We start from the raw sequence: 25,718 nt of genomic DNA, 5'->3' as shown, positions 1-25,718 counted from the left end.
GCACTGCTGGATAACAATTGGATATGCAGTGTACACGCAGTTATGTCTGTAGGCACTGCACTAGACCTCCACTATCTAGTCTAACCTAATTATATGCTATGTTAGTAATAAATGTAACTGATTTTTTTAATTTAAACAAAGCTGTAAGGGGCAAAATTTAGGGATCTATTTATTTGATTAATAAATAAAATAAAAGCAAATTTAAAAACTGGAAATAAGAACAAATGTAGAAAAAGATGTGACTATTGTCAGGGCGGCTTACAATCTAAGAAGCAGAAATCAATGTGCTTAGCAATAGCCTTCATTCTATGTATATGCCTGCTTATTAGGGCTTTCGCCCCCCCCAAGTGGCATTTTTTACAAAGTCAGCTTATTGCCCCCAACAATCTGGGTCCTCATTTTATTTTATCAGAAATAATATACCTCAGAATGAATAAAACACTCACTAGGATAATAAAGGTACATGTTCAATATTTCATGATAGAAGTGATTTATTTAACAGTCACTAGTACTTATCACATAAAAAGTAGCATTAATTGTTTAACTTGGACAAGGTGGGGTACTTGGGTTTTATTATGTCTTACAGAATTATTTCAGTTGATTAAAATATATTCCACTTATAAATGATATAAAAGACAAAGTATTTTTCGTTTACTCTACAAAGAAAATAAAATAGAATTTGCCACTGTGTTAGAATCACACAGTAATGAACTGTGTTAAATATCAAACCTTAACTGTATGTGCTTATATATGAGTCAGGTCCTAGGTTGTTTAACCCAGTTCTGTCTATTCAGAAACTCTTCAAAACATCAGCAGTGGCCCTCCTGAGGTTTGCTGCTTACAATTATTTTAACCGGAGATGCTAGACATTGAATTTCTGACCTTTAGTATTTCAAGTTTATGCTTTGACATTGAGCAGTAGTATTGCAGGAAAAAAAAGAGAGAGGAAGTATCCTCTTGGGGAAACATATTGTGACACATTTGTTGATAATTTCTAACCAGAACTATTAAACTTCTTATTATACCCTAACATTTGCCCAGTTACACAGCCTTTTACTTGATGTATGTAAGAAGCAGTGTGAACCAAATAATGTATGCCTTGTAACTATGTGACATATAAATGTATGGCTTTTAAAGAGGTGAATTATGAAAGAGTGAACAAATGTCATTTTCTAGCATGATTGTTAATGTTGCTCTTATGGGACATATACCCTACAACACGGCTTTTCAACCAGTGGTATGGTACCACCTGTGGAACATTGGCACCTGGCAGGTGGTACGTGACCATCCTAGAAAAGTGGTAGCGGAGGAGGGGAATGAGCTGAACTGGTGGCAGCACCGCACAAGCCTGAGTGAGAGACGGCTGGAGCTGCAGGGCTGTCAGGGCTCAGCAGAAACACCAGGATCAGCGCCGGGCTCCAGCTGGAGCTCAGTGCTGATCCTGGCACTTCTGCTGAGCCCAGAAGAAGCGTTGATCAGCTGGAATGTTGCAGCATCTCCAGAGTCTTGTGATTTACATTCCGATGCTTGGCAACTGATTTATTTATTTTATTAGATTTATATACCGCCCTTTCCCGAAGGACTCAGGGCAGTTTACAGGGTATATAAAACCAAACCAGTACAAAAGTTAAAAACAATTAAAAAAAGAGTAAATCATCCCTAAAAATAAAAACCCCAGTTAAAAATTCTCAGCCTGGGCCGGAGAGCTCAAAGAGCCAGGTCTTCAGATCCCGGCAAAATGAACGAAGGTCAGAGGCTGTCCTAAGCTCCACGGGCAGCTGGTTCCAGAGGGCAGGCGCACCCACAGAGAAGGCCCTTCCCCTGGGTGTTATTCGCCGGCAGTCTTACCGGCGGCACCCTGAGAAGACCCTCCCTGTGTGAGCGCACTGGACGAAGGGAACTTGATGCTGGCAGCAGGTGTTCCCTCAGATATCCTGGACCCAAGCCATTTAGGGCTTTATAGGTCATCACCAGCACCTTGAATCTCACCCGGAGGGCAACCGGAAGCTAATGCAGCTCGCGGAGTAGAGGTGTTACATGGGAGTATCGGGAAACCCCCATTACAACTCGCGTGGCCGCATTCTGCACCAGCTGAAGCCTCCGAGTGGTCCTCAAGGGCAGCCCCATGTAGAGAGCGTTGCAGTAGTCTAGACAGGAGGTCACGAGTGCATGAGTGACGGTGCGTAGGGCATCTCGGTCCAGATAGGGTCGCAACTGGCGCACCAGGCGAACCTGGGCAAAAGCCCCCCTGGTCACGGCTTCTATATGATCTTCAAAATTGAGCCGTGAATCCAGGAGGACGCCCAAGTTGCGAGCCCTATCAACGGGGGGTAACACCTCACCCCCCATCGTTAAAAGTGGAATAATCTGCTTAACCCAAGATGCTGGTATGCACAGCCACTCAGTCTTGGCAGGATTGGGACGAAGCCTGTTTCTCCCCATCCAGACCTGGACCGCCTCCAGGCAACGGGACATCACGGCGAGGGCATCGCTGGGTTGGTTCGGGGTGGAGAAAAACAGTTGGGTATCATCAGCGTACTGATGATACCCCACCCCGAAACCACGAATGATCTCACCCAATGGCTTCATGTAGATGTTGAACAGGAGGGGCAAGAGAACCGACCCCTGAGGAACTCCACAAACGAGAGGCCTCGGGTTGGATCTCTGTCCTCCAGTCAATACCGACTGCGAGCGGCCCAGGAGATAGGAGGAGAACCACCGTAAAACGGTGCCTCCCACTCCCAGTCCCCTGAGATGCCGCAGTAGGATACCATGGTCGATGGTATCTGATTCATATTTATGATGGTCACAGTGTCCCAGAGTCATGTGAAGTGACCAAAACCTGCTGCAGACACCCAGCAGAGAGGGGGGAGGGATAAAAACCAAACACCCCCCACCCCACCCCCGCTGCTAAATCTCAACAGAAATGCTCACAACAATGAAAACCTTGGACAGGAGGAAGAGCACCGCCGGGTGGGCAGGTGTCTTGCTCAGTTGTGGCTTAAGGGGCACTTTTTTCAGTGCCATTGTCACTTCGAACAGTCACTAAGTGAACTGTTGTAAATTGAGGACTACCTGTACTTCATCACTTTTTTCCTTTTTTTTGGGGTCATCAAGTTTTTGACACCTTGCTAGGCGACTGATGGTACTCAGATGTTGCCATATCCTAAAAGTGGTACAATGGGTGAAAAGGTTGAAAAGCCCTGCCCTACAATCACTCCAAAGTACTACACATTTGTAAACTTGGTAAAGGTTCCCCCGCACATGCGTGCTAGTCGTTTCCGACTCTAGGGGCCGGTGCTCATCTCCGGTTCAAAGCCGAAGAGCCAGCGCTTGTCCGAGGACATCTCCGTGGTCATGTGGCCGGCATGACTAGACACCAAAGGTGCACGGAACGCTGTTACCTTCCCACCCTAGTGGTCCCTATTTTTCTACTTGCATTTTTTACGTGCTTTCGAACTGCTAGGTTGGCAGAAGCTAGGACGAGTAACAGGAGCTCACTCTGTTACGCGGCACTCGGGATTCGATCCGCCAAACTGCCGACTTTCTGATCGACAAGCTCAGTGTCCTAACCCACTGAGCAACTTGCTAATCTTTAAAGCAACCTTGTAAGTCAATACTTCTTTGTATTACAAATAAGAATCTGGTTAGCGAATTGCCGTAATGAGTGTATACTGTAGTTAGTTAATGGCATGTTGAGATTTGAATGGGGAACTACCTGTTACCTTCTCTATCACTGAATTATTAGAAGATATCCTGTGAATTTGCTTCTGCCCTGTACTATTTAGTAGTAATATGGGTAGACCAATTTTAATTCACTTATACCAATTAATTGAAATATCATCTAAAATGACTTAACCTCCTCAAACATATGCTTCTCTTTTTAATGGACAGACTGAAAATGTAGACTGACAGCAGACCATTCCTTTCTCTCACTCTTTTTCTGTTTTCTATGAGTTTTCTACGGACAGCAAATTATATCTGATTATATTATTTTTGACTGCATCTTTTGGGAATGACCCATAACAATGCTGGGTTCCTTTGCTTAAAAATCCAGACAGGGAGCATTTTCTGGTGCTTTTTCTATTCTATTTTTGAATGTTCAATAGTAATATCTTAGTTCATGGTAATATTAAATCTTGGATGTTAATACAAGTAAGCCTGACATTTCAGTACACTAATTGGTCTGTAATCAGTGAACTTGAGATACAGGAAATAATATGAACATATTGACAAGCCATATATTTTTTTTATATTAAAGTAATTGGCTGCTGCAGTGCAAGATGTTTTTCAGAAATATTCATATTTGAATTACTTTAAAATTATGGAGATAAAAATATATTAACAGCATTGTCATCACTGTACTGTACTGAGCAGTGCTTTTCTTTTCTTTTTGAGAAAAACAAAATTGAGGCAGTGGCCCGGGTGAGTGCTTCAATTTTTAACTTAATTAAAGTGACTTTCTTCTGGTGCAATGGAAGCTGTTCCCAGAGGCTTCATCATTGTTTTTTTTTTCAAATTTAAGAAATTGTTCATGCAAACATGCTATTCTGTCTTCAAGTCTTGCATTTTGTTCTTTCATAATTGGCTCTCTCCATTTCTGTCTCTGTCTCTGTCTTTCTGTCTCTTTCTCTCCCCCCATCCCCCAATTGTACATAAATACAGTTACATAAGGAACTTGTTATGTCACTTATGCTTTTGATTCTAAAATCCACTTCATTTTAGGCTCATCTATATACCCTAAAAGTATTTTCAAAGATACATTTTCCTTTCCACCTTATCTTGGGATAAACTGTTAAGCCAAATGTCTATTCTTACCTATTATAATGGTTACTATTTTGTCAGGATAAACTCAAGTTCATCTTGACAAAAATATACTTTACTGCAGAGTTCCACAACCTTTCCAACTTTGTGGACCAGCTGGGGGGAGAGGGGATGGTTCCACGCGAGCGGCAGGCAAGCACACATGTGCGCGCAGTTCCATTTGAATGATTCCACTTCTGCGACCCAGTTCTGAAGGGCTCGAGGCCCTGTAGCGGGGCGTGACCTGGGTTTGGGGACCTCTGCTTTACTTATACTTTACTTATACTTGTGTATAAGTCCACCACTAGATAATACGACCATAATTTTTTAACCAAGACACCATAACAATTAAGCTACCTGTAAATAAGCTAACCCTCAAAATTTTTGTAGGTTTTGACTTTTACAACTGGCTTACCTCTGAGTGGCACATTTTTATGGTATTTGGGCTTATACTTTACAAAAAAGCATTGCTGTAAAAACTCATGGATAAACCCATTGGATAAGATGAATATATTTTTGGGGATGTATTTTGGCATCTAAAATTCCCACCTTATCAGGGAGTATGTGCAGCATTTTGACCTTCCAAGCTTTTAAAACAGCATTTTATATTATTGTGTGGATCATAAAGAACTGAATTGGTAGAGTCCCAGTCAGTAAATCAATTAAATACCATAAATTAATGGGAAGATAGCTTTGAAGAAAGGATTGAAAAAGCTATCTTGGCAGCATCCTCTGACAAGTCAGGGACAGGTTCACAGTGAATACTTCAAGTTCTCTTTCAATTTTAGGTTTCAACTGGGTTTATTCAGCAGATTAATAGATACAGTCTGTTTTGTTACACATAAGTACATCACTAACCGAACAGATGAATGGGTTCTCAGTAGCTTCCACTGAGTTTTGTATGACACAAGAACAAAGATGAATTCTCAATAAATTGGAGCAACAAGGAGGAGATGGTTTTTCAGTTTAGAGTTTCCATCCTTCTAATAGATTATTTCTCAAAAGGGAAAAATTGTCAGTGAACAAGACATGTTTGACGTTTTTCTCTCTTTTTTAAAAAAGAAAAATAAGCTAATGAGTTCTGTTTTTAATTCAGATGACCTTGAATTAGATAGTGTTTTGGTTCCATTAATGGCTTTCAGAAGATGAAGAAAAGCAGTGGTAGTGCAACAGTTCCGAGAGAGGTTTAAATGGGGGAAAATGATAGGACTACTGTGAAAGGTAAATAGTAATCATGGTTCATTAGTGATTACTGAAAAAAGACTTCTTAAAAAGGATAAAATATTTATCTCCTGGTGGAATTTTCAGTAGGTAAGGTCCCAAGATTAATTTTATTTTGATGCTAATTTTCTTATTAATATTTATAACTTCTCAAGTACAATATTCAGTCCCTTTAACAGTGTGCTTGTATTGGTAGTTCTTTTCTTTTTGTCAAAAATTCCCCATCCAATGAGTTTATCTACCTTTCTGTCTAAAAGACAAATATATATCAAGCAATGTTAACAAACTCTCAATACATGTTTGTGTTTGTGTGAATTCTCCAGGTAGTTTAGAAACATGCTATTATTATACAAATATTTAAGGCAGTAATCTGAATGCCTTCCTGATGTATTAATGTTCTATTTGTGGCTTCCTGTCAGGTTGGGCAATTGTTACATATTCCAAAGGCAATATTTTGTAACATGAATCATTCATAACCTAAACCTGAACACATTTTTTCTTATATAATTTGATTGATTGCCACAATATGCTTCAGTCTCATAGCTACATAGCACACAATTTACCATATTTAGCTGATTCCAATCTTTTAGAATTTAATTACCTTAGTTTTGTCGGTATAGCATAGGTTTACCTCTTTTATTGAAGCACAGGATACATTTCAGCCTTGAGTTAAGTAAAGTTTATATGCCAGTTATATAAATGAATACTGTCACTTGAAAACTTTGCTATGTTCTGAAGTAGAAGGCATGTTTTAAACAATAATCAACCAAGCCTTGAAAACTGTCCACTAAAATTCTTTTTACATTCAAAGCTCTCTTATTACCTTAATACAACCTAATCTCCCAGAGCTCCAAAACTGCCAGAGACTACTTTCTTGCAGAACGCCTTGTGAGAGCAACTGTCTGGAACAGTTTTGGGTGATCTCAGTTGCTCTCCTTGTCTTTATTCTAACATGGTCATGACTCCACTTTTTGCAGAATCATCTTCAATCTGCAGTTTATTCTCGACTTCCTTCCTTCCTTCCTTCCTTCCTTCCTTCCTTCCTTCCTTCCTTCCTTCCTTCCTTCCTTCCTTCCTTCCTTCCTTCCCTACCTACCTACCTACCTACCTACCTACCTACCTACCTACCTACATTTGTATGCAGCTCAATGTTTCAGATTTACAGTGAACTGGCAATGTAAAACGATTAAATGTTTACAGTAATTCAACTCAATTCAATTTAATGATAATGTAGAGGTCTCCAACCTTTTGGGCACCAGGGACTGGTTCCATGGAGAAAGGTTTTTCCACGGACCGGAGAGTGCATGGTTTTGTGTGCTGCCTGCATCCCATGAATGGGGCTTTGCTTGTTTGTGCGGCCTGGTTGCTGGCATGCCACGGTCTGGTACTGGTCCACAGATCGGGGGTTGGTGACCCCTAATGTAGAATACCAAATAATCAACAGGCAAGAAAATCTGGTTCCACATGGTGCACATTCATTTCTAAAGGAGCTCCAGAATAGCATTACCTTCTGGAAGGTCAGTACAGAAGGGCTCAGGTTTACTTCTAGAGAAAGACTATTCTATAATACAATGCCTTTCCTGAAAAACAATTTTTGCTTACTTCACTTCCATCTTGAACTTTGAGTACTGCAAGCAACTTCCCTGTGAGAATCACCTCATATGGATCAACTTTAGTTGGAGAAAGAAGTCTTGAAAGTGCTTGGGAACAAAGCCATAGAGGACCTCATTGATCAAACTAGCACTCTGAATGCATCTGGAAACTCATTAATAACCACTGCAGGGCCTGCAAGTGAGATATAAGTACAGCAGCTAGACTCAGTTGAGATGGGGTGTTGTGTTTTGGGCAAACTATATTTTTTGAGTATTCTTCCTAGACAACCAGACACAGAGCACATTGTGGAAGTCTAACTACATGTTAATAAGGACATGAGTTGTAATAGTCAGATTTTCTCTCTTCTGAGCAAAGATCCAAAGCCTGCACCTGGCCATCTAGAAGTAATCATGTTTCCTGGAGGACTCCTGAACTGCAGACCTGCTGCCTCTAAGATAGTACTACTTATCAAATTACAACACAGAGAACCAAAATGATAAGTAGTAACCATTTACTTCACTGTATTTTGTCCCATCCAGACCTCAATAACCTGTAGACACTGGAAAAGGATTGTGTTGGCCAAAAGTAGCAGCATGAAGCTGGATATTGATGGTAATAGTAGCACTTAGACTTATATACCACTTCACAGTGCTTTACAACCCTCTCTAAGTCGCTTACAGAATCAGCATATTTTCCCCAACAATCTGGGTCCTCATTTTACCGACCTCGGAAGAATGGAAAACTGAGTCAACCTTGAGCCAGTGAGAATCGAACTGCTGAACTGTAGGCAGCCGGTAGTCAGCAGAATTAGCCTGCAATACTGCATACTAAGCACTGCCACCATGGCTCTATGGTAGCATGCCATAAATTGCCAGTTGTTACCTCTCAGTGGCTTCATATAAATGTTAAGCAGTTGTCATGAGAGGACCAACATTGTGATACCCCATAAGAGACAGGTCATTAAACTGACATCATCCTTTATCACCACCAGAACTGCCTTCTGAGGTAGGAAAGGAACTATTTTGGTTCTAATTCCCAATCGTCTTAGGTAGTCCAGAGGCAATGAAAGAAGATGTCAATCTAATAGCCTCTCTCTTATGGAGTATCACAAGGCTGGTCATTAACCCAGCTAGACAATCTATCAGTCTCTCAAGATGGGTCAAAGCTTTGGTGAATATGAATAATTTTCTTGGCACAATGCTGATTGAAATGGGTACAGTTGCCAAGCAGGAGCAACTTCTAAACATCCCTTCAAGAAGGAATTTACTACACTGAACAATGCAGCTAGCTGACAGTCTGCTGACACAATATGATATTAGGAAGGAGAAGCATTGGCATTTCGTCTCCATTATTGTTATAGTGAGCTCGAGCTTGTATTTATATTGTTAAGTTCGTTATTGGCCTTTTGCACTAACACGCCAAGTGTAATTTCTGGTATTTCATTTCCTGGAACTTTTTGATAAACCAGTGTGTGCATTTTAATGAAGCAATGTTTGGCGCAGAGAAAGAGATTGTTCAGATGGAATCTTGTTGAGAATCCGGTTACCACCAGTTTCCAGAAACTGCCTATCAGATTGCTGAACATCAACCCCAGTGCGCTCTAGAGGTTCTCTAGGTCTGTTAGATATCTGAGCTGGACTTGCCTAATGTTTTCTTCTCAATATTTTGAGAGTTTGTCCACCTGTCTCTATTCTATACATGCATGATGCATCAATTTGATGAGAGCTTTTTTTTAGCAAGCCTACTATACTCCACAATGAAGAGCTATTTTTTTGGCATCCAGCAAATGCAGAAGAACTGTAGCATATGATTGAATGAAGCTGATTTGGTGATTTATTTTTGACTTGAAATTTGCTGATTTAAGTTGTATTAAAAGTGATACAAATAATAATAACAGTTTCCTTTGTAAATGTTAACAATTACATTAAAATAGACATGTCAAACCCGTGATGTCATGTGATGTCACGCAATGTGTCAGGACAGTTTTGCCAGCAATGGGGTGGGCGCAGCTTTCGCATGACGCATCCGGCCCGTGGGCCGGCAGTTTGATACCCCTGCATTAAGAGCTTCACTGGACAATGTAAGGAATAATCCTTCAGAGTTAGATCTCCCTGAAACTCTAGTGGCTGTTATATGTTTGGATGTTTCATCATTTTTTTCTGTTTTTCAGGGTATTCCAGGTCCCGGTAAATATAATATAAAAAGTGAATTTGGGAAGGCAGGTAGCATCATGAAAAGTGAAGCTCAGCATGTTCCTTTTCTTTCTCTTTCTGAGGTAAAAAGTACAGTTCTTTCTCATTTGCAACTTTTTTTAATATCGTTGTTGGCCTCTGAGAAATTTGAAGAACAGTTTTATGGGATTTTGTTTGTAGAAGAAAGTCTGCAGTGGTTTATTTGTAATACTTACAAATACATTAAATAGAACATAATGGCAGCAGACAGATTCTTTGAACAGAAGTTCCTATAGATTCTAATTATTCACTAGATTATTTATCAGATCCATAGTTAGATGTACATTAGATATACATCATATCCAAAAAGAGAATGCAGTTATATTCCATTACAAATTTTGGTCTCTTTCTCTCTCTCTCTCTTTCTTTCTCTCTCTGTCTCTGTCTCTTTGTTTCTCTCTCTCTCTCTCTCTCTCTTTGTTTCTCTCTCTCTCTCTCTCTTTGTTTCTCTCTCTCTCTCTTTGTTTCTCTCTCTCTCTCTTTGTTTCTCTCTGTCTCTCTGTTTCTCTCTCTCTCTCTCTGTCTCTCTGTCTCTCTCTCTCTGTCTCTCTCTCTGTCTCTCTGTCTCTCTGTCTCTCTCTGTCTCTCTCTCTGTCTCTGTCTCTCTCTGTCTCTGTCTCTGTCTCTGTCTCTCTCTCTCTCTCTCTCTCTCTCTCTCTCTCTCTCTTTGTATGTGTGTGTGTGTGTGTGTGTGTGTGTGTCTGTCTCTGTCTCTGTCTCTGTCTCTCTCTCTCTCCCCCCCTCTGTCCAATTCCTAAGCATTGAGGATCATCAATTTTCTAATGATGAACTAACTGCTCTTATGGTAATGTTACACAAAAATGTAGTGTGCTTGCCAGAATTTTTAACAGTTTGTGCATGCATGGCACTGCACAGAGAATGGAAATGTCAATTCAAAATGTCAAAAGATTAAAGAATTATATATAAATAATGAGCAAATAACAAAGGAACAAGAATACAAACAGCCTATTTCATTACATATTCAATGGCAAAAAAACCCCAATTCTGAAATAGCAGTGTAAGGCTCTCAAGCATTACTTAATTATATAGATTCTTCTTCAGGGTGTTGTGTTTTCTTGGATTCAGGTACAAAAGAATCAGAACATTTTGTTGCTTATTCTTGGAAAGTAAATTATTTCCAAATTTGGCTTATGCATTGAATGGAGCAGGTTATAAAATATATTTGTTCGATATCATTTCATTTTACTGAACATGCACAGTCAACAAATGCCTCCTGGCATGCCTCCAAAGTTTTTCTTATCTGTAGTTTGTAATCAAGCTAGGCTAAACAGACAGTGAACTCTGGATAGGAAATGTCATAATGAGATGAATATAGTTCTTAGCAGTGTTAGGTCTTACGACTTGAGTGTGAAGCCATCTGCAGTCACCAAACATCTTGGCACTTTAAAATTGCCTTAATTTTGCAGAGTCTTTGCTCAAACCTGTTTTAATATAACCACAGTTATGCAGGTGAGATGGGTGGTAAAGAAATTAGATAGATAGATAGATGATAGATAGATAGATAGATTTTAATCTCTTTTGCTGCAATGTAGATTTAATAATTCTTGTTATGCATCTAGCCCTGGTAGTTTAGGAGTGACTGAAATAGCAATACTGACAGGTTCTTGCTGCTTCCATCACAATGATAAAAACAGAAGTGGTTTTGCTGGATTGAAGTGCAAGCTATGTCTCAGTTGTCTGGTGTGTGTTTAGTGTCATAATTTAGACAGAAAAGAGGAGTGACTTGTATCACACTGTTGTAGTGCTGGCCCCCTGGCAGTGCTGGTCAAAATGGCTGGCCACGTCCTACAAAACATTGCATGAATTTATATAATATACTGTATCGTGCTTCTGAAAGCAAAGTTTCTTGGCTACGTAGATGAATTATTTGCAAACAGGCCATCATGTGACTTACAACCTCACTTCTGCCATGGTCATTAAGCAAATCAGCCATTAGTTATGTGATTATGTGATTATGAGTTGCAGTTTTACTGCCAGCTTCTCCATTGACTCTGCTTTGCTTTTACACCAAAATAGACCTCTCTTTACTCTGTAACTATATGAGCAAGTTGCCTGCTATTTCTTTACTTCCATTCTCTTGCATTTTTCTTAGAGATTTGCCCCTGTGAAATCTTATACTCCAGCTCCTGGCACATACGATGAAACACGCTCTGCTCTTGAATGTTTGAGAAGACCATGTAGGTCAAAAAGCATCCCATTTGGCCATACCTCAGTTCGATTCACCGAAGATACCAGATTGCAAACATCACCAGGTATATCAGTATATCTTCATCCTCTAATCTGCCAGAAAGGAACCCTGTAGAGTTGACTGGGCCTCTGGCATCTTTACCCTTTACCCTCAGTTATCCCTTCAGTCTATTGCCCATGCTTGGGGTTCATAGGTCTTGTAAAGTGATTTTGGTTTTTGGACTGTTTCTGTTGGTTCATAAACCTTTGCTTTGACACTGGTAAAATATCAGTTATCCAAATTTTCTTTCAAAAGGAATATGTTTAAAATTCAGTATGAAATATGATAAATGGGATCTCATAAAGTGAATCTTTTCAGTTATACAGTAGATGTGCAACCTAGTCTTATGCCTTCAGGATAGAAAAAGATGACAAATATCAAATGAGCAGCTCAGTTTAACAGCCACAACAACACAATCATATTGTGTTCACTATAATTTTAGACAATGAAGGTCCCATGCATCTTCAGTAATCCAAATTTCCAACTCTAGCTTTGCTTCCATTTATAGAATTATTCTCAAACGATAAAGAAGTGACAAAATAATTGCATAATTTAATTAACCAGTTTTTATTCATGCTGATATTAGGAAGAGATCAAAAGAAACACAGTCCTTTAGAGATTGTATTTATTTTATAATGCTACTTGCATATTAGGAATACCTTGTGAAGTTGACTGATTTGATAATCCTAAGTCTCATTGTAATATTTAATTTGCATTGGCTTTGGGGAATTATTTATTTCCTCATTACCTGAATAATAGTTTTCAGTCTCTTTCTTTCTTCCCAATACTTCAGGGCTCTTACAGTATTAGGCATATGCTACTACATTAGGCTGCTAGGTCAAACATGACTTCCTGAATGTCAGTTAACTTTCTTGTCATTTAATCCTTTTCTGATTTCAAAGTTGAATTTCTCTTTAGCTTGCTTGTTACTACTTCTCAAGGGTCAGATTTTAGTAATTAACCTCCATCTGCTTCTCTCCACATTTTAGTTTTTGTAACACATGGTGAAACGGATGCAACCACTGGGTGCATTTTCCCTTTGGGAAATTAAAAGCAAAATTGGAGGTTGTATACTTTGCTATGGGAGTCGGCCTGTTTTAGCGGTGTTCTCTTTTTATATCTGTAAAAATGATGCTATAAAATTCTTTAATGCTCTCTCAATCAAAGGAAGTTTTATTCTGAATATCTCATTGTGAAAGAAATTGACAATATTTAGGATGTTCTCAACTTGTAACCATTTGTTCAAAGTTACAATGGCTCTGAAAAAAAGTGAGTTACAACCAGTCCTTGCGCTTATAACTGTCAGAATATCCACAAGGTCATGTGATCAAAATTTGGATGCTTGGCAATTGGAAATTCTGGTCCCAATTGTGGTTGTAAGTCAAGGACTAATACTGTATATAATGTATAGAATAAAATATGTATATATAGAATGTATAGAATGTATAACATTCTACTCTGCAAGATAAGTACACTGCTTAATTTAAATTTAAATTAAATTAAATTAAATTAAATTTTTTCATTGTGGCAAAGGGAGAACCGTATGAACAATTCAGTGTGAACAGTACATTGGTCAGTCAAATATAGAAAATCGTTTTCTCTCAATAATTTTGTGATTATAGTATACAAGTAAGATGTATACAGCTACAAAGCAGATATAGTAAAGAAAATAAAAAATAAAAAGGCACAGAAAAAGAAAAAAAGAAGAAAAATAGAAATACAAAAAACCCTCCCCATTTACCCCCAGCAAGTATAATCAACATTAAAAGCTTATCACTAACTCTTAAAATAAAACCAAATATCTTTTCATTTCATATCTTCGCTCAGTTTTTTTAATAAGTCTTTGTCTAAAACAGAGTTCCCCAACCTTTCTGGCTTTGCGAACCAGGCGGGGAGAATGGTTCTGTGCGAGTGGCTGGCAAGTGTACAGGCACACAGCTTCATTTGTGCGAGCGGCATGCCTGTTGTTCATCCAAATGGGGCACACATGTACACGCCCGCTGCTCATGCAAGTAGAGATGTGCATGTAGATGTGCCCACTTGCCCGCTGTTTTTGTGGCCCAGTTGCAAATAGAGGTTGGAGACTCCTGGTCTAAAGCCTTGTACCTATTAAATATCAAAAGTCTAGTAGTGGTTATCAGAAACCACAACATAAATATTAGAAATTATATCTATTTCACATAATCTGAATCCTTTCCCTTTAATAAATCCCCCTCTCATCCTTTCTTCAAATAATCAAAATTCAGCTATAAATAGTAGCTGAAATAACCATTGTTATCAGTCCTAATCAAGAGGACATTAAATATTTCCCAAAATAGTAGCCCATTATTTCAACCTTGGTCAAATAAATTAATTTTGAATTCTTTCTTTTTTCAGCCTCAATCTCTAGCAGATGCTAGAACCTCAAAGAAAGTTCTAGCATCTGCTTTCTTATGCTCTCCTCTCTCTCAAATTTCTTTTCCTCCTCTTTACCAAGCTTACTTTGTGCTTCCAACATAGCAGTTCCACAAAAACTTCTTGTAAATTCAGTATAAAGAAATAGTCCAACTCTCTCACCTGTTTTATTATTTGTAATTTTTTTTCAATTTTTGAGTCATCATCTTTCATTTGTAAATCCAGTATTTCCACTTTCTTCATGTAAACTGTGATTTTTAATTCCACCTATAAATCAGTTTCATTCAATAGGGCTTGATCGTCTGTAGTTACAGCTTAATAGAGAATTAGAGTTCAAAGGTTTCCTGTCACAATGAATCTATTTTTTTTTCTTTTAAAATAGCCATCTGGTGCCCACTAATGTCTTATCTTCAAAGTCTTTTTATCAGCCCAAGTGTAAACAAGAGTTGTTTTCATGGAAGAAAATCATTTCAGTCAACATCAAAATTTTAAGCCAAGTCCATCTGAACCTTTAATCTGCATGGAACTTTCTAGAATGTACACTAGTCATTTTCTTAATTTATATTTCAAAAATGCAAATCTTTAAACTTATACTTGAAGCACTTTTTTTAAAGAATTGAAGTACACTCTCCCCCAAACATTTCCCAGGCTGAAGGTTCTTAATCTTTAAAGAAAATCAAAGAATAAAAAAAATGTAGTCCAAAGTGATTAAGAGATGAGCCAAACAAACAGCGTGCATTGTGGCAACATTAGCGGCTATAACCAGTGCTTTTTTTGTAAAAGAAAAAGGTGCCGGAACTCACACATGTCATACAGCCCACTTTGCCTACCCTTCAAGGTTTTAACCAAAAAAGGTGCCGGAACTCTGTTCTGAGCGTTCTATAACAAAAAAAGCCCTGGCTATAACCATGATAGAATCCTATGCCTCTCAACTAATCGCAAGCTGACCAGAAAAACAGAGCTTCTGTTGTCTGCTTACAAAAACACAGTCATACAGAGCACCTATGGGTAATCTAACACTCTTAATTCCAGATTCAATTTCAATTCTTGCATTTGGGCATTTTTTCGTCCACAATATATTCCTTTCTTTTAGAGGAAACATCAATGTGTTAATAGGCTCATCAGAATTAAAATGTAGAAAATTTCCAAGAAAAAAAAGTTTTGGTCATGCATGTTAATAAAATGAAAAGTATTCTGGGAAAATTAGCTAATCTGATGAAAAGCAATGTTCGTTCCTGTCTTAAATTTTCACTCTTGAATTTGGTGATACAGTAGGTGTGGGACTCAGAACTAGGAACATCATAAAATGAAGGGTGTGTGTGTGTCAGCTAATTGTGTATCTTAGATAAGCATACCTTGCAAAAATGACGGAAAAATTATTTAAAAAGGTACTGGACACACTCTCAAGTTTACAAATAAAAACATAATTGAAACAATTAAAATAGAATTAAAAGCAACTTAAAATTAAACATTAAAAATGTAAAGGTTGAAAGATTAAAGAGGCTGGGGGGAGTGTCCTTAGGTCACCAAACCCCCTGCAGGATTGCATATCACTAAATGCTGAGTAGATAAAGATGAGCTTTTAAATGTAGGTATATAGGCTTTTGGTCTTAGAATTTTAAAAGTAAATAACTTATTATTATCCAAGTGTGGAAATATTCTAGCTATCTGAAAATATGCGACTTTATTTTATATACTTGCTGCAACTGTCAATGTCACATCTTCATACTCTTTCATCTCTGACAAGGTCACCATAGTTGGTAGTCTGAAAGAGCTATTTATCCTTGTGTTGCAGATCATGCTAGTTATCCTAACATTGTAGAGGTCATCAGCATCATGACAGTCACTCCTAAGACAAATAGTACCTATTAATATTATTCTCAAGAGTGCTGTCTTTTTTAAAGAAACAAAGCACAGAGAGGCTTGTATAGTTAATCAACTACTGAATACGCTAGCTATAGATATTTGGGAAATATTATCCCATGAATAAGCATTCCTTCCACTGATTTTGCGGAAGTCCAAATTTTATCAGATTCTATTTTTCGAATCAAATTTTCATTGTAGAAATGTTTGACTGTAAGCAAATGTAAATGAAATTTATCATTAAAGGACACAATGACCTTCCTTCATTTATTTACCTTGAAAACAGCTACTGATATATTGTCCTTTCTACATTTGTTTTTCTTGCTGCTCTCCTTCTGGGTCCTTGAGTATATATATACCTTTGCTTATATCCTCTAATCCACAAGAGGTCTGTCATTTATCTTTAACATAAACCTTTTCTTTTTTTTGCTGAACACAGCATTTATTGTAACTTTGGAGGAACTTAAATAAGGAATTTCCTGCCTGATGAAGTTGTGTATCACTGATTCCAAATAGTTACAGAGTTTTCTGCATGAGTAATTTCATATTTTGATTTATATTGTTGAAGTCAAGTTGGTGTTCAAGGTCTCTGCAGATGGTTTCACAAGCACACCTTATCAGATCCAAATCTGTTAAGTTTCAGCTATTTTGTGACAGTGTAAGCTTTCCCCTGCCATAGTAGTAAAACATAAGATGAGAAAGTAATTTGATCTAGTCTTTTTCCAGTTTATATTGTGCCTAGAATTAATATTTCGACAATCTTTTTTGGTGATTGGTTCAGTTTTAATACTGAAGTTGATATAAAGTTCTTTATTAATAGGGTTCTGTGGTTCAGAGCAATCTATATAGAATGGGTTCCTTATCGATATTCAAGTGAGCATTATTGTAATTTAAAATAGGTGGCACATCATAAAATTGCTTCAAATTATAATTTAAATTACTATAAAAACTAACCACAATTTGTACATTAATTTTTATTTGGACCAATATTGTTGTACATCATCCAGAATCACTTTTGGTGAGATGGGCAACTATATAAATTAGATAAATAAATAAATATTCAGAAAAAACCTCTTTATTTGTCAGTATATATGATATTAATATGAAATATATTTACTTAAGAAAAATAAAAGGGTGCAGTTATTATATTTGATAGGTTTTTAAAGGAACAAACCTATGAATTATACAATTTATTCCATATACATTATGGAACTCTATACTTAAAATTATAAAAATGAAGTAACCTGGTTCTGTTCAAATCAAGAAACTCTTATGTCAGAAACTTGAGTGATATTACTGTAGCTGTACCTTTGTCAGCTACCCGGAGTCATATTTGTGAGAGGAGTGGCCATTTAAATAGATTTAAATAAATACCTAAGGCTACAGCTCATTTCTTGGCTCCCATCATTGCATTCTGATCTACAATTAGCTAATCTTAATTCTAGTTGATTTAAGCTTATTTGACTGAAATTGAATTATATTTATAGGTTTCAGAAATAAGGGTAAATGTGTATACATATCATTTTATTTTGCTTAAGATTTCAGTTCAAATGAAGCTGCTTAATTTCATTGTGCACTTGCAGGTCCTGCATTTTATAATATCTGCAATTACAGAATTGCAACACCCAACTTTAAAAATGTTCTCACAGAGACAAAAAAGAAAGGAGCATTTGGATCTACAGTTCCTCGATTGTTATATTTAGTTAAGAGGGAAGCTTTTGCTACACCTGGACCAGCTGATTATCAGGTAACTCTCTTCATGAAGAATCGGCAGATCAACCATGATTTAACTACGATAGCCATATGAAAGTCCTACATTTAAAATCTCTACACAGCTGAATGCCAGATACTATTGCCTTCTTAATGTTCTAATTTCTAATAAGAATTATGGATTATTAGGCCACTCATGTGGTCCAATATGGGCTTTGTTCATGTTCCTCTACAAAGAAGCAGACACATATGGGTTCTTCTGAGTCCTGAATAAAGAAATGCAGATTTATTGTTTTGTTCTCATTGTCTTCATTGACAATGGTGGTGGTGCAGTGGTTAGAACACAGTATGGCAGGCTAACTCTGCCCCAGTCTTGAGTTTTATCTCGAGACCCTCAAGATTGGCTCAGCCTTTTATCCTTGCGAGGTCAGTAAAATGAGGACCCAGATTGTTGGAGGCAATATGCTGACATTGTAAAGCTCCCAGACTGCTATAAAGCACTATGGTGCAGTATATAGGTCTAAGTGCTATTGCTATTGCTATTTAGGAATTAGTTTATCTTTCTTCTCAACTAATTGTTTTTAATCTTACCCTTCTCTGACCCAAGTACTCTTCCTCTCTCTCCTCATCACAGATTTGTAAAGACATCTGTGAATCCCCACTGAATTCATTGTAATTTATCTGGAAGTTTTTGAGCAGCTTTTACACAAAGCTAGAAAAGTTTAGAACTTGTATATACTGTAGATGTATTGTGTGATACTTTAAGAATGAGTAAAGACATTGTCCATAAAACCTTATGCTGCAGGGAACCCACAGTTTGTACCTACACAGAAAGCAGTATCTATACTTTGAAAATTCCTAACATTTTAACCCTTGAGAATCATATCCCTCTTCAAAAATGTATTTGTGGGTGATATAGTTTGCCGTTCTTAAGCAATGTCTTTTTTAATTAGCATAGAAACTCTTATCTTTCACACACACGCTCCCATATTATCAAACATATTAAGGATGACAACCTAGGTGTCCATTAACATTCGCTGATGACTTAATTTAATAGAATTATAATCATGTGGAAGATGAAATGAAAACAAATTACCAAATATATTAGTCCTAGAGACAATTTTCTTCAGAATATTTCAGATGCAAATATTTTCCCTTTAGATTCTAATCAAACTGAAGAGCTAATATTACATTATAGATAAATTTAGAAACGAGTCTCTTGATAGCAGAAATGAGAAATGGGTAGGAAGTACTGTGAAGATAGGAACAAAAGACATAAAATAGTATAAGTCTGTCCTTAAAAATTACCTAGAGCAAACTAAATATATATAAATAACACACAACACTCCTCTGGTTATATAAACATTCCCCAAGCAGGTAAAACATACATAAGGAATATCATATAATTATCAGAAATAATATTATACGTATTCCTTTTTATATATATGACAAGCCTTTATATTGCCTTATGCTAAGGTATAGATGAATACTATATCTTTTAGTTTTATGTAGAAACTTCCTTTCATTTAGTCAAACGTAACTTAAATCAGAAGTAACTTAGAAACTTTGGTAAGAGGAAATCAATGAATGTATTACTGTGGGGAGAAAACATCCTCTCGTATACAATATGCTAGTTTTGATGGAATTAATCTGTATAGGGATTTTATAGATTTTATTGAACAGCACAATATTTATTCAAATGAATTTACAATAAAATCTAATTATTTGATAAACAGTAAAAACTGCACTGGATTATAAAAGCACAACTGGACTTCAAAGTATTGTTATGTATTCAAATTTCAGATGAAACAAGCTGTGGAACAATCACATAAGAAGAAAAAAGAATTATCTGTTTTTGTATCAACAATTGAGAGAATTCCAGCAATCCACTCAGTAAGTTATCTTCAGACTGAGTTTCTTGCCTTAATAGTGCAGGGAATTAAAAAAATGGAGTAAGAGGTAAAGTTGCAAGTCATATACTTCAAAAGTATGACTCCACTGAAGTCAATATTTATGTGAAACAGGAAATTTTCGCAAGTGTTTAATACAGATTGAAGATAAAATGCTATTAAAATGTGAACATATTTGAAATATATGAGTAGCCTATAAAACAATGTATTTTTATGAACCTGGTAAACATTAAGTAGTTAAAATTATTGTGACATACACATCTAGCATATTTCTTCAGCTAAGAGCTGAAGTGTTAATTAGATAAACATCTGCTTTCCCAATGGTATACAATCATGAGACAGGTGTTTAATTGAGGCTAGTTAAGAAGAGTGTTAATTACACTTTGCATCTTAGTCCTCATCCTAACTTGGATTGAAAGGCAACAATTTATCTCTTGTGCATTTATTCAAACATGGAATTATAAAATGTAACATTAGTAACTGATTATAGGTAGTCCTCAACTTACGACCACAATTGAGCCCCAAAACTCCAATGCTAAGCAAGACAGTTATTAAGTTAGTTTTGCTCCATTTTACAACCTCTCTTGCCACAGTTGTTAAGTGAATCACTGCAGTTAAACTGGTAACATAGTTGTTAAGTGAATCTGGCTTCCCCATTGACTTTGCTTGTCAGAAAGTCACAAAAGGTATAATAATAATAATAATAATAATAATAATAATAATAATAATAATAATAATAATAATAATAATAATAATAATAATAATAATGATGTTGGAAGGGACCTTGGAGGTCATCTAGTCCAACCCCCTGCTAAGGCAGGAAACCCTATACCATTTCAGACAAATGGCTGTCCAGTCTCTTCTTAAAAACTTCCAGTGTTGGAGCATTCACCACTTCTGGAGGCAGGTTGTTCCACGCATCCATTGCTTCTTGTCCTGCTTTCAGGTGCTTTGAAGAATAGCTTGGCTCCCTCTTCTTTGTGGCAGCCCCTGAGATATTGGAACACTGCTATCATGTCACCCCTCACCCTTCTCTTCATTAAACTACACATACCCAATTCTAGCAACCGTTCCCTATATGTTTTAGCCTCCAGTCCCCCAATCATCTTTGTTGCTCTTCTCTGTACTCTTTCTAGAGTCTCGACATCTTTTTTACATCGTGGTGACCAAAACTGGATGCAGTATTCCAGGTGTGGCCTTACCAAGGCATTGTAAAGTGGTATTAGTACTTCACGTGATCTTGATTCTATCCCTCTGTTAATGCAGCCTAGCACTGTGTTGGCTTTTTTGGCAGCTGCAGCACACTGCTTGCTCATATTTAAGTGATTGTCCACTAGGACTCCAAGATCTCTCTCACAGTTACTACTATCGAGCAAGGTACCACCTATACTATACCTGTGCATTTGATTTTTCCTGCCTAAATGTAGAACCTTACTTTTTTCACCATTGAATTTCATTTTGTTAGATAGTGCCCAGTGTTCGAGTCTGTCCAGATCCTTCTGTATCTTAAGCCTATCTTCTGGAGTATTGGCTATTCCTGCCAGCTTGGTGTCATCTGCAAATTTGATGAGTTCCCCATCTATCCCCTCATCCAAATTGTTGATGAAGATGTTGAAGAGCACTGGGCCCACATGATCACATGAATCTGGGACATTGCAATCATCATAAGTACATATCAGTTGCCAAGTGTCTGAATTTTCATAATGTGATCATGGGGATGTTTTAACAGTCCTAAGTGTGAAAAATGGGCATAAGTCACTTTTTTCAGTATCGTTGTAAGATTGAACAGTCACTAAATGAATGATTGTAACTCAAGGACTAGATGTATCTGTAGGAACAATCGTCTAACAATATAGGAACAAAGATATTAATGGCCACTTTGACTTGTGGAGATAAGAGTTCTAGGACTGTTAACATCACATTTTTTAAGATAGAATATCAAAACTTGATAATCCCCATTCTGATAAATTTGTCAGCTTTTGAAATATGTAAATTTTGCTGCCCGTGTGTCTTGCTAGTTTTAAGGATGTGTATTTGAAAAATCAGCCATAAAACATGAATCTGTGAGGCCCCAAACCAAGAATGATACATGGCAATTCTTCAATGCTAAGTTCTTTATTGTTTCACACTTATAGATAAAATATTGCAAGACTTAAAACACCATTGTCTGCATCTATAATATACTCTGTAAACTAGTAGGGAGGCACTGTCTCCACCCTCTTTCTCTCCCACATAAACTCTGGGCTGAGCTGCCTCTTCTCTGGAATGCACCACTTTCCTTCCTGGGGATTCACTTCTTCACTACATTCCATTACAGAATCTTTTGACAAATCACCTACGGTAATTCAACAAGAACAATGACCTTGGATCCTTTATTAAATGGTTTTGCAAAAGCCAGGTTACTTTTTATAACAGGTAATCCACCATTCCATATAGTTTCTTCTGGCGTGCAGAATTTCCGACCTCCCCATGGCCTTCGCCATCCTGCCATCAGATTGCGTTTTATAAAAAAGTTGTGGACTAATATAGTGTTGTAGACCCTAACCCTTCATTTCCTTATCATGGGACCCAATCAGTCTTTTTTACTTTCAAAGCACAGATTAAAAGTTCTTTTCTGTTCAGTTCTTAATATCTAATTAATATTAATAACAAAATTAAATATGATTCAATCCATGTATGGATTTTCAAAATATTCAAGTTTTCTTCAAATACTTTGTTTTTTTCTTGAAGCACATGGAAAAACAAATTCTTAAGCTAGATAGACAGTAGATAGTATACTGTATAGTAGAAAAGATTTATTTAAAATTATATCATGAATGTCTTGCCCACTACTGGAACTTTGTATCTAATGGACAAATATTATATATTATTCTTGTAGAATTTTTTCAGATAATATGCTAAAAGGAAAAATAAGATACAAGGAGATTTATAATGAAAACTAAGTACTAATTTTCTTTCCCCCCATTTCCTATTCTTTCTTTTCTTTCATCATTTAAAGCTCTCTAAGTAGTGTATATGTTAAAACAATGTATGCTAGGTACCATGATATAGTGTGTACTAAAATAATATAAGATATATGTTGTAATCTTAACAATATGTTCACAGACAGTTCTGGGTATAGTTTTCAGGTATTTGAATAAAAATTAAAGACTAAAGTATATCAGGATATTGAAAATCAGTGGAGCCAGTATTTTATTTCTTATTGAAGAAAAAACATGAACACTTAAATGTCACTTTCTTGTGCTTACACTTCATTCAGGTCATATTGCTGAAAAATAATATCCTTGAATTTATATTAATTAACAATATATATTAGTATCTGGCCTTACGCGATAAGTTATAACTTATGATGTTTTAATTGACTATAATGAATATTGATGTGATAGTGCATATAATAACATGCCAAAAAGGTAATATGTTGCACCTGACCTCTTATAGTTCTTTAATTAAAAATATAATTTAAACTAATTTTAAACTAATGTATAAAAACATTAAAAAACCTGAATGCAGTGGAAATAGAAGCAAGCAGTATGTGCTGTCCCAAAATTAATTAAAGAAAATTGCTATATAAAATTGTTAAGATGGCAAAATAGAGTGCGAGTCCAGGAGTAATAAAGGGAGGAAATTTATCTGTAAGTCTGATGTATATTTACTGTCAACGCTGCAAACATTGGATGTTTGCTCTGACAACTGATGAAAATGCAGCCATTTTCTTTTTCCCCCTTTAACATGCTTTTTCTTGTATTTAGAAATTAGGTGCAGAAGGGGAGGGGGGTTGGAATGAAAGCTTGAACTCAGCTAGCCATAATAATAACTCTATTTTGTGGGAACCCAAGGAGAAACTGATAACGTTTTGGCAGGCTGAGGAGCTGGGGAGAAGGCCTGCGTTTTAGGCTAATTGGAGAATGTGATTTAAGACAGCTTGTTGGGGGTGGGAATTGCACTTTGTTACTTTGTATCTGGGGGAAGGGAATTTAGTTTTTGGGTTCAACTATGTAGTACCGATACTTTGTTTCCTGAATAAAATGTTCTCTGAGGAAGAATTTTTCCTTGAAGTTCTTTTAAGGGGTTTCATCTATTGGAACCATGACATTTACATTATTAATATTCATAGTAGAGTGTTTAAGCACCCTATTTGGATTAGAGAAACTATGTTCTTGGAAAGGGCTAGAGGAGGGATAGTCTTTTTTTCTTGTGATCCTCTAAAGGATAGAGCTTTACTACTGCTGTTAACAGAAAGATCCTGGAATTCCTCAGATCACACAAGAATATTTATTAATAAAGGCAAGGTAAGCAACAGGAATGTTGTAGCTCAGAAGTTCTCAACCTTTTCTTTACCATGGACCACAGACCATGGACCCAAGACTTAACTCAAGATTTAAATCATAACATTTCTTCAAGCCTTCACAAACCCTTTGTGATCACAGTGTGGTCCCCCCAGTGGTCCGTGGACCACAGGTTGAGAACTACTGTTGTAGCCAATTCCTTTAATTTTACAATTACCTTATGTCCATGTCCTATTTGGAATTGTATACTTTATCGATTATCTATGTGTACCTATTTTTGATATGAGTCAATAACAACCTTATGGTCCATGATTAAAATGGCAAGAGGGTACTTTTTATCATTTTTATCAGTTCTGCCAATGCGAGTGAAACTATGATTTTCTTACCTTTAGTGGATAATGTAATGAAATTCTGTTCCTTCCCCAGGGTTGTGTGTCTTGCATATTTATCTGAATTGGCTGTACTCGATATTTTTAAAGTATTTATATAATAAATTAAAATAGTGGAGCAGGATGGTTGAAGATTGGTTTGATATTTGGATTCAAAAGCAACTTGAATTTAGGTCTCAGGGATTATTGTTTTACCTGCAATGTTTTCTCCCTTTTGTTCCCTGAATAAAAGATTATATGCAGCTTGCTGAATGGTGTACTACTCACATCCACTCACATTTGTCATGGTTTAAGCATCTGTTCACACAGTTGGAAACGAGGAAATTATACTGAGCACATGGGAATGGAACAGTATCTATATGCATATTTTAAAATCTTGTTCTACAGTATAGGAATATTCCACATTAACTAAGTACGCTCCTCTGCACAACATTTTTATCCCCAAACAAGTACCCCATCTCTTAATGAGCACGATAGCATAACTTGATAATGTTATTTAAACAACATTTAGACACACTGTAATGAGAGTAATGTGAATGTTTTATATGTTATGTGGGGATTGTATGAAAAAGTTTGTTGTGGGTTCCAGTAGTTAGCCTAATGAAATATTTCTGATAAAATGTTTCTAGATAATTTTCATGAAAATCATAGTTTTGCTATCCATAGAATGTGGTTTTACCAATTCAGACGTTTACAGGTTTGTTGAATCTGGTCAAGAACATTTTTTCTTCTGATTGCTAAAATTATTTATTTATTTATTATTGGGACTTATATGCCGCCCTATCTCCCGAAGGACTCAGGGCGGCTAACAACAATAACGTACAATGAATACAGAAGTTAAAATAAAAATTAAAGGCCCCTGTAGAATAAATAAAAATTAAAATTAAAATAAATTAAAAATTAGAGTTAAAAATTAAAAACATAATTAAAATCCCTGTCAGTCTAGGTCAGCCAGGTGGAAAAGGAGTGTTTTGAGGCCGTGGTGAAAGGACTGGAGATCTGGGGCCATCCGAAGATCAGGGGGGAGCTGGTTCCATAGGACTGGCGCTCCCACAGAGAAGGCTCTCCCC

The 25,718-nt window shown here is 36.8% G+C and overlaps 1 protein-coding gene across 1 annotated transcript in view; it reads left to right on the top strand.

Moving 5' to 3' along the window:
• The window catches only part of STPG2 (sperm tail PG-rich repeat containing 2), a gene marked incomplete at both ends in the record, with an annotated part of 219,181 nt that overhangs the window by 50,698 nt on the left and 142,765 nt on the right, over window positions 1-25,718 (top strand). The window contains 4 exons of the mRNA XM_081333337.1: window positions 9,788-9,892; window positions 11,962-12,121; window positions 17,937-18,100; window positions 19,867-19,956. Coding sequence (XP_081189463.1) covers window positions 9,788-9,892; window positions 11,962-12,121; window positions 17,937-18,100; window positions 19,867-19,956 — 519 coding nt within the window. The remainder of the gene's footprint in view (window positions 1-9,787; window positions 9,893-11,961; window positions 12,122-17,936; window positions 18,101-19,866; window positions 19,957-25,718) is intronic.

Source organism: Vipera berus, assembly GCF_964194415.1.
Source record: "Vipera berus genome assembly, chromosome: 7".
In the NCBI taxonomy this organism is placed as follows: domain Eukaryota; kingdom Metazoa; phylum Chordata; class Lepidosauria; order Squamata; family Viperidae; genus Vipera; species Vipera berus.
The sequence above is the reverse complement of the archived record's forward strand: the minus strand, read 5'-3'. Positions and strand labels throughout refer to the sequence as shown.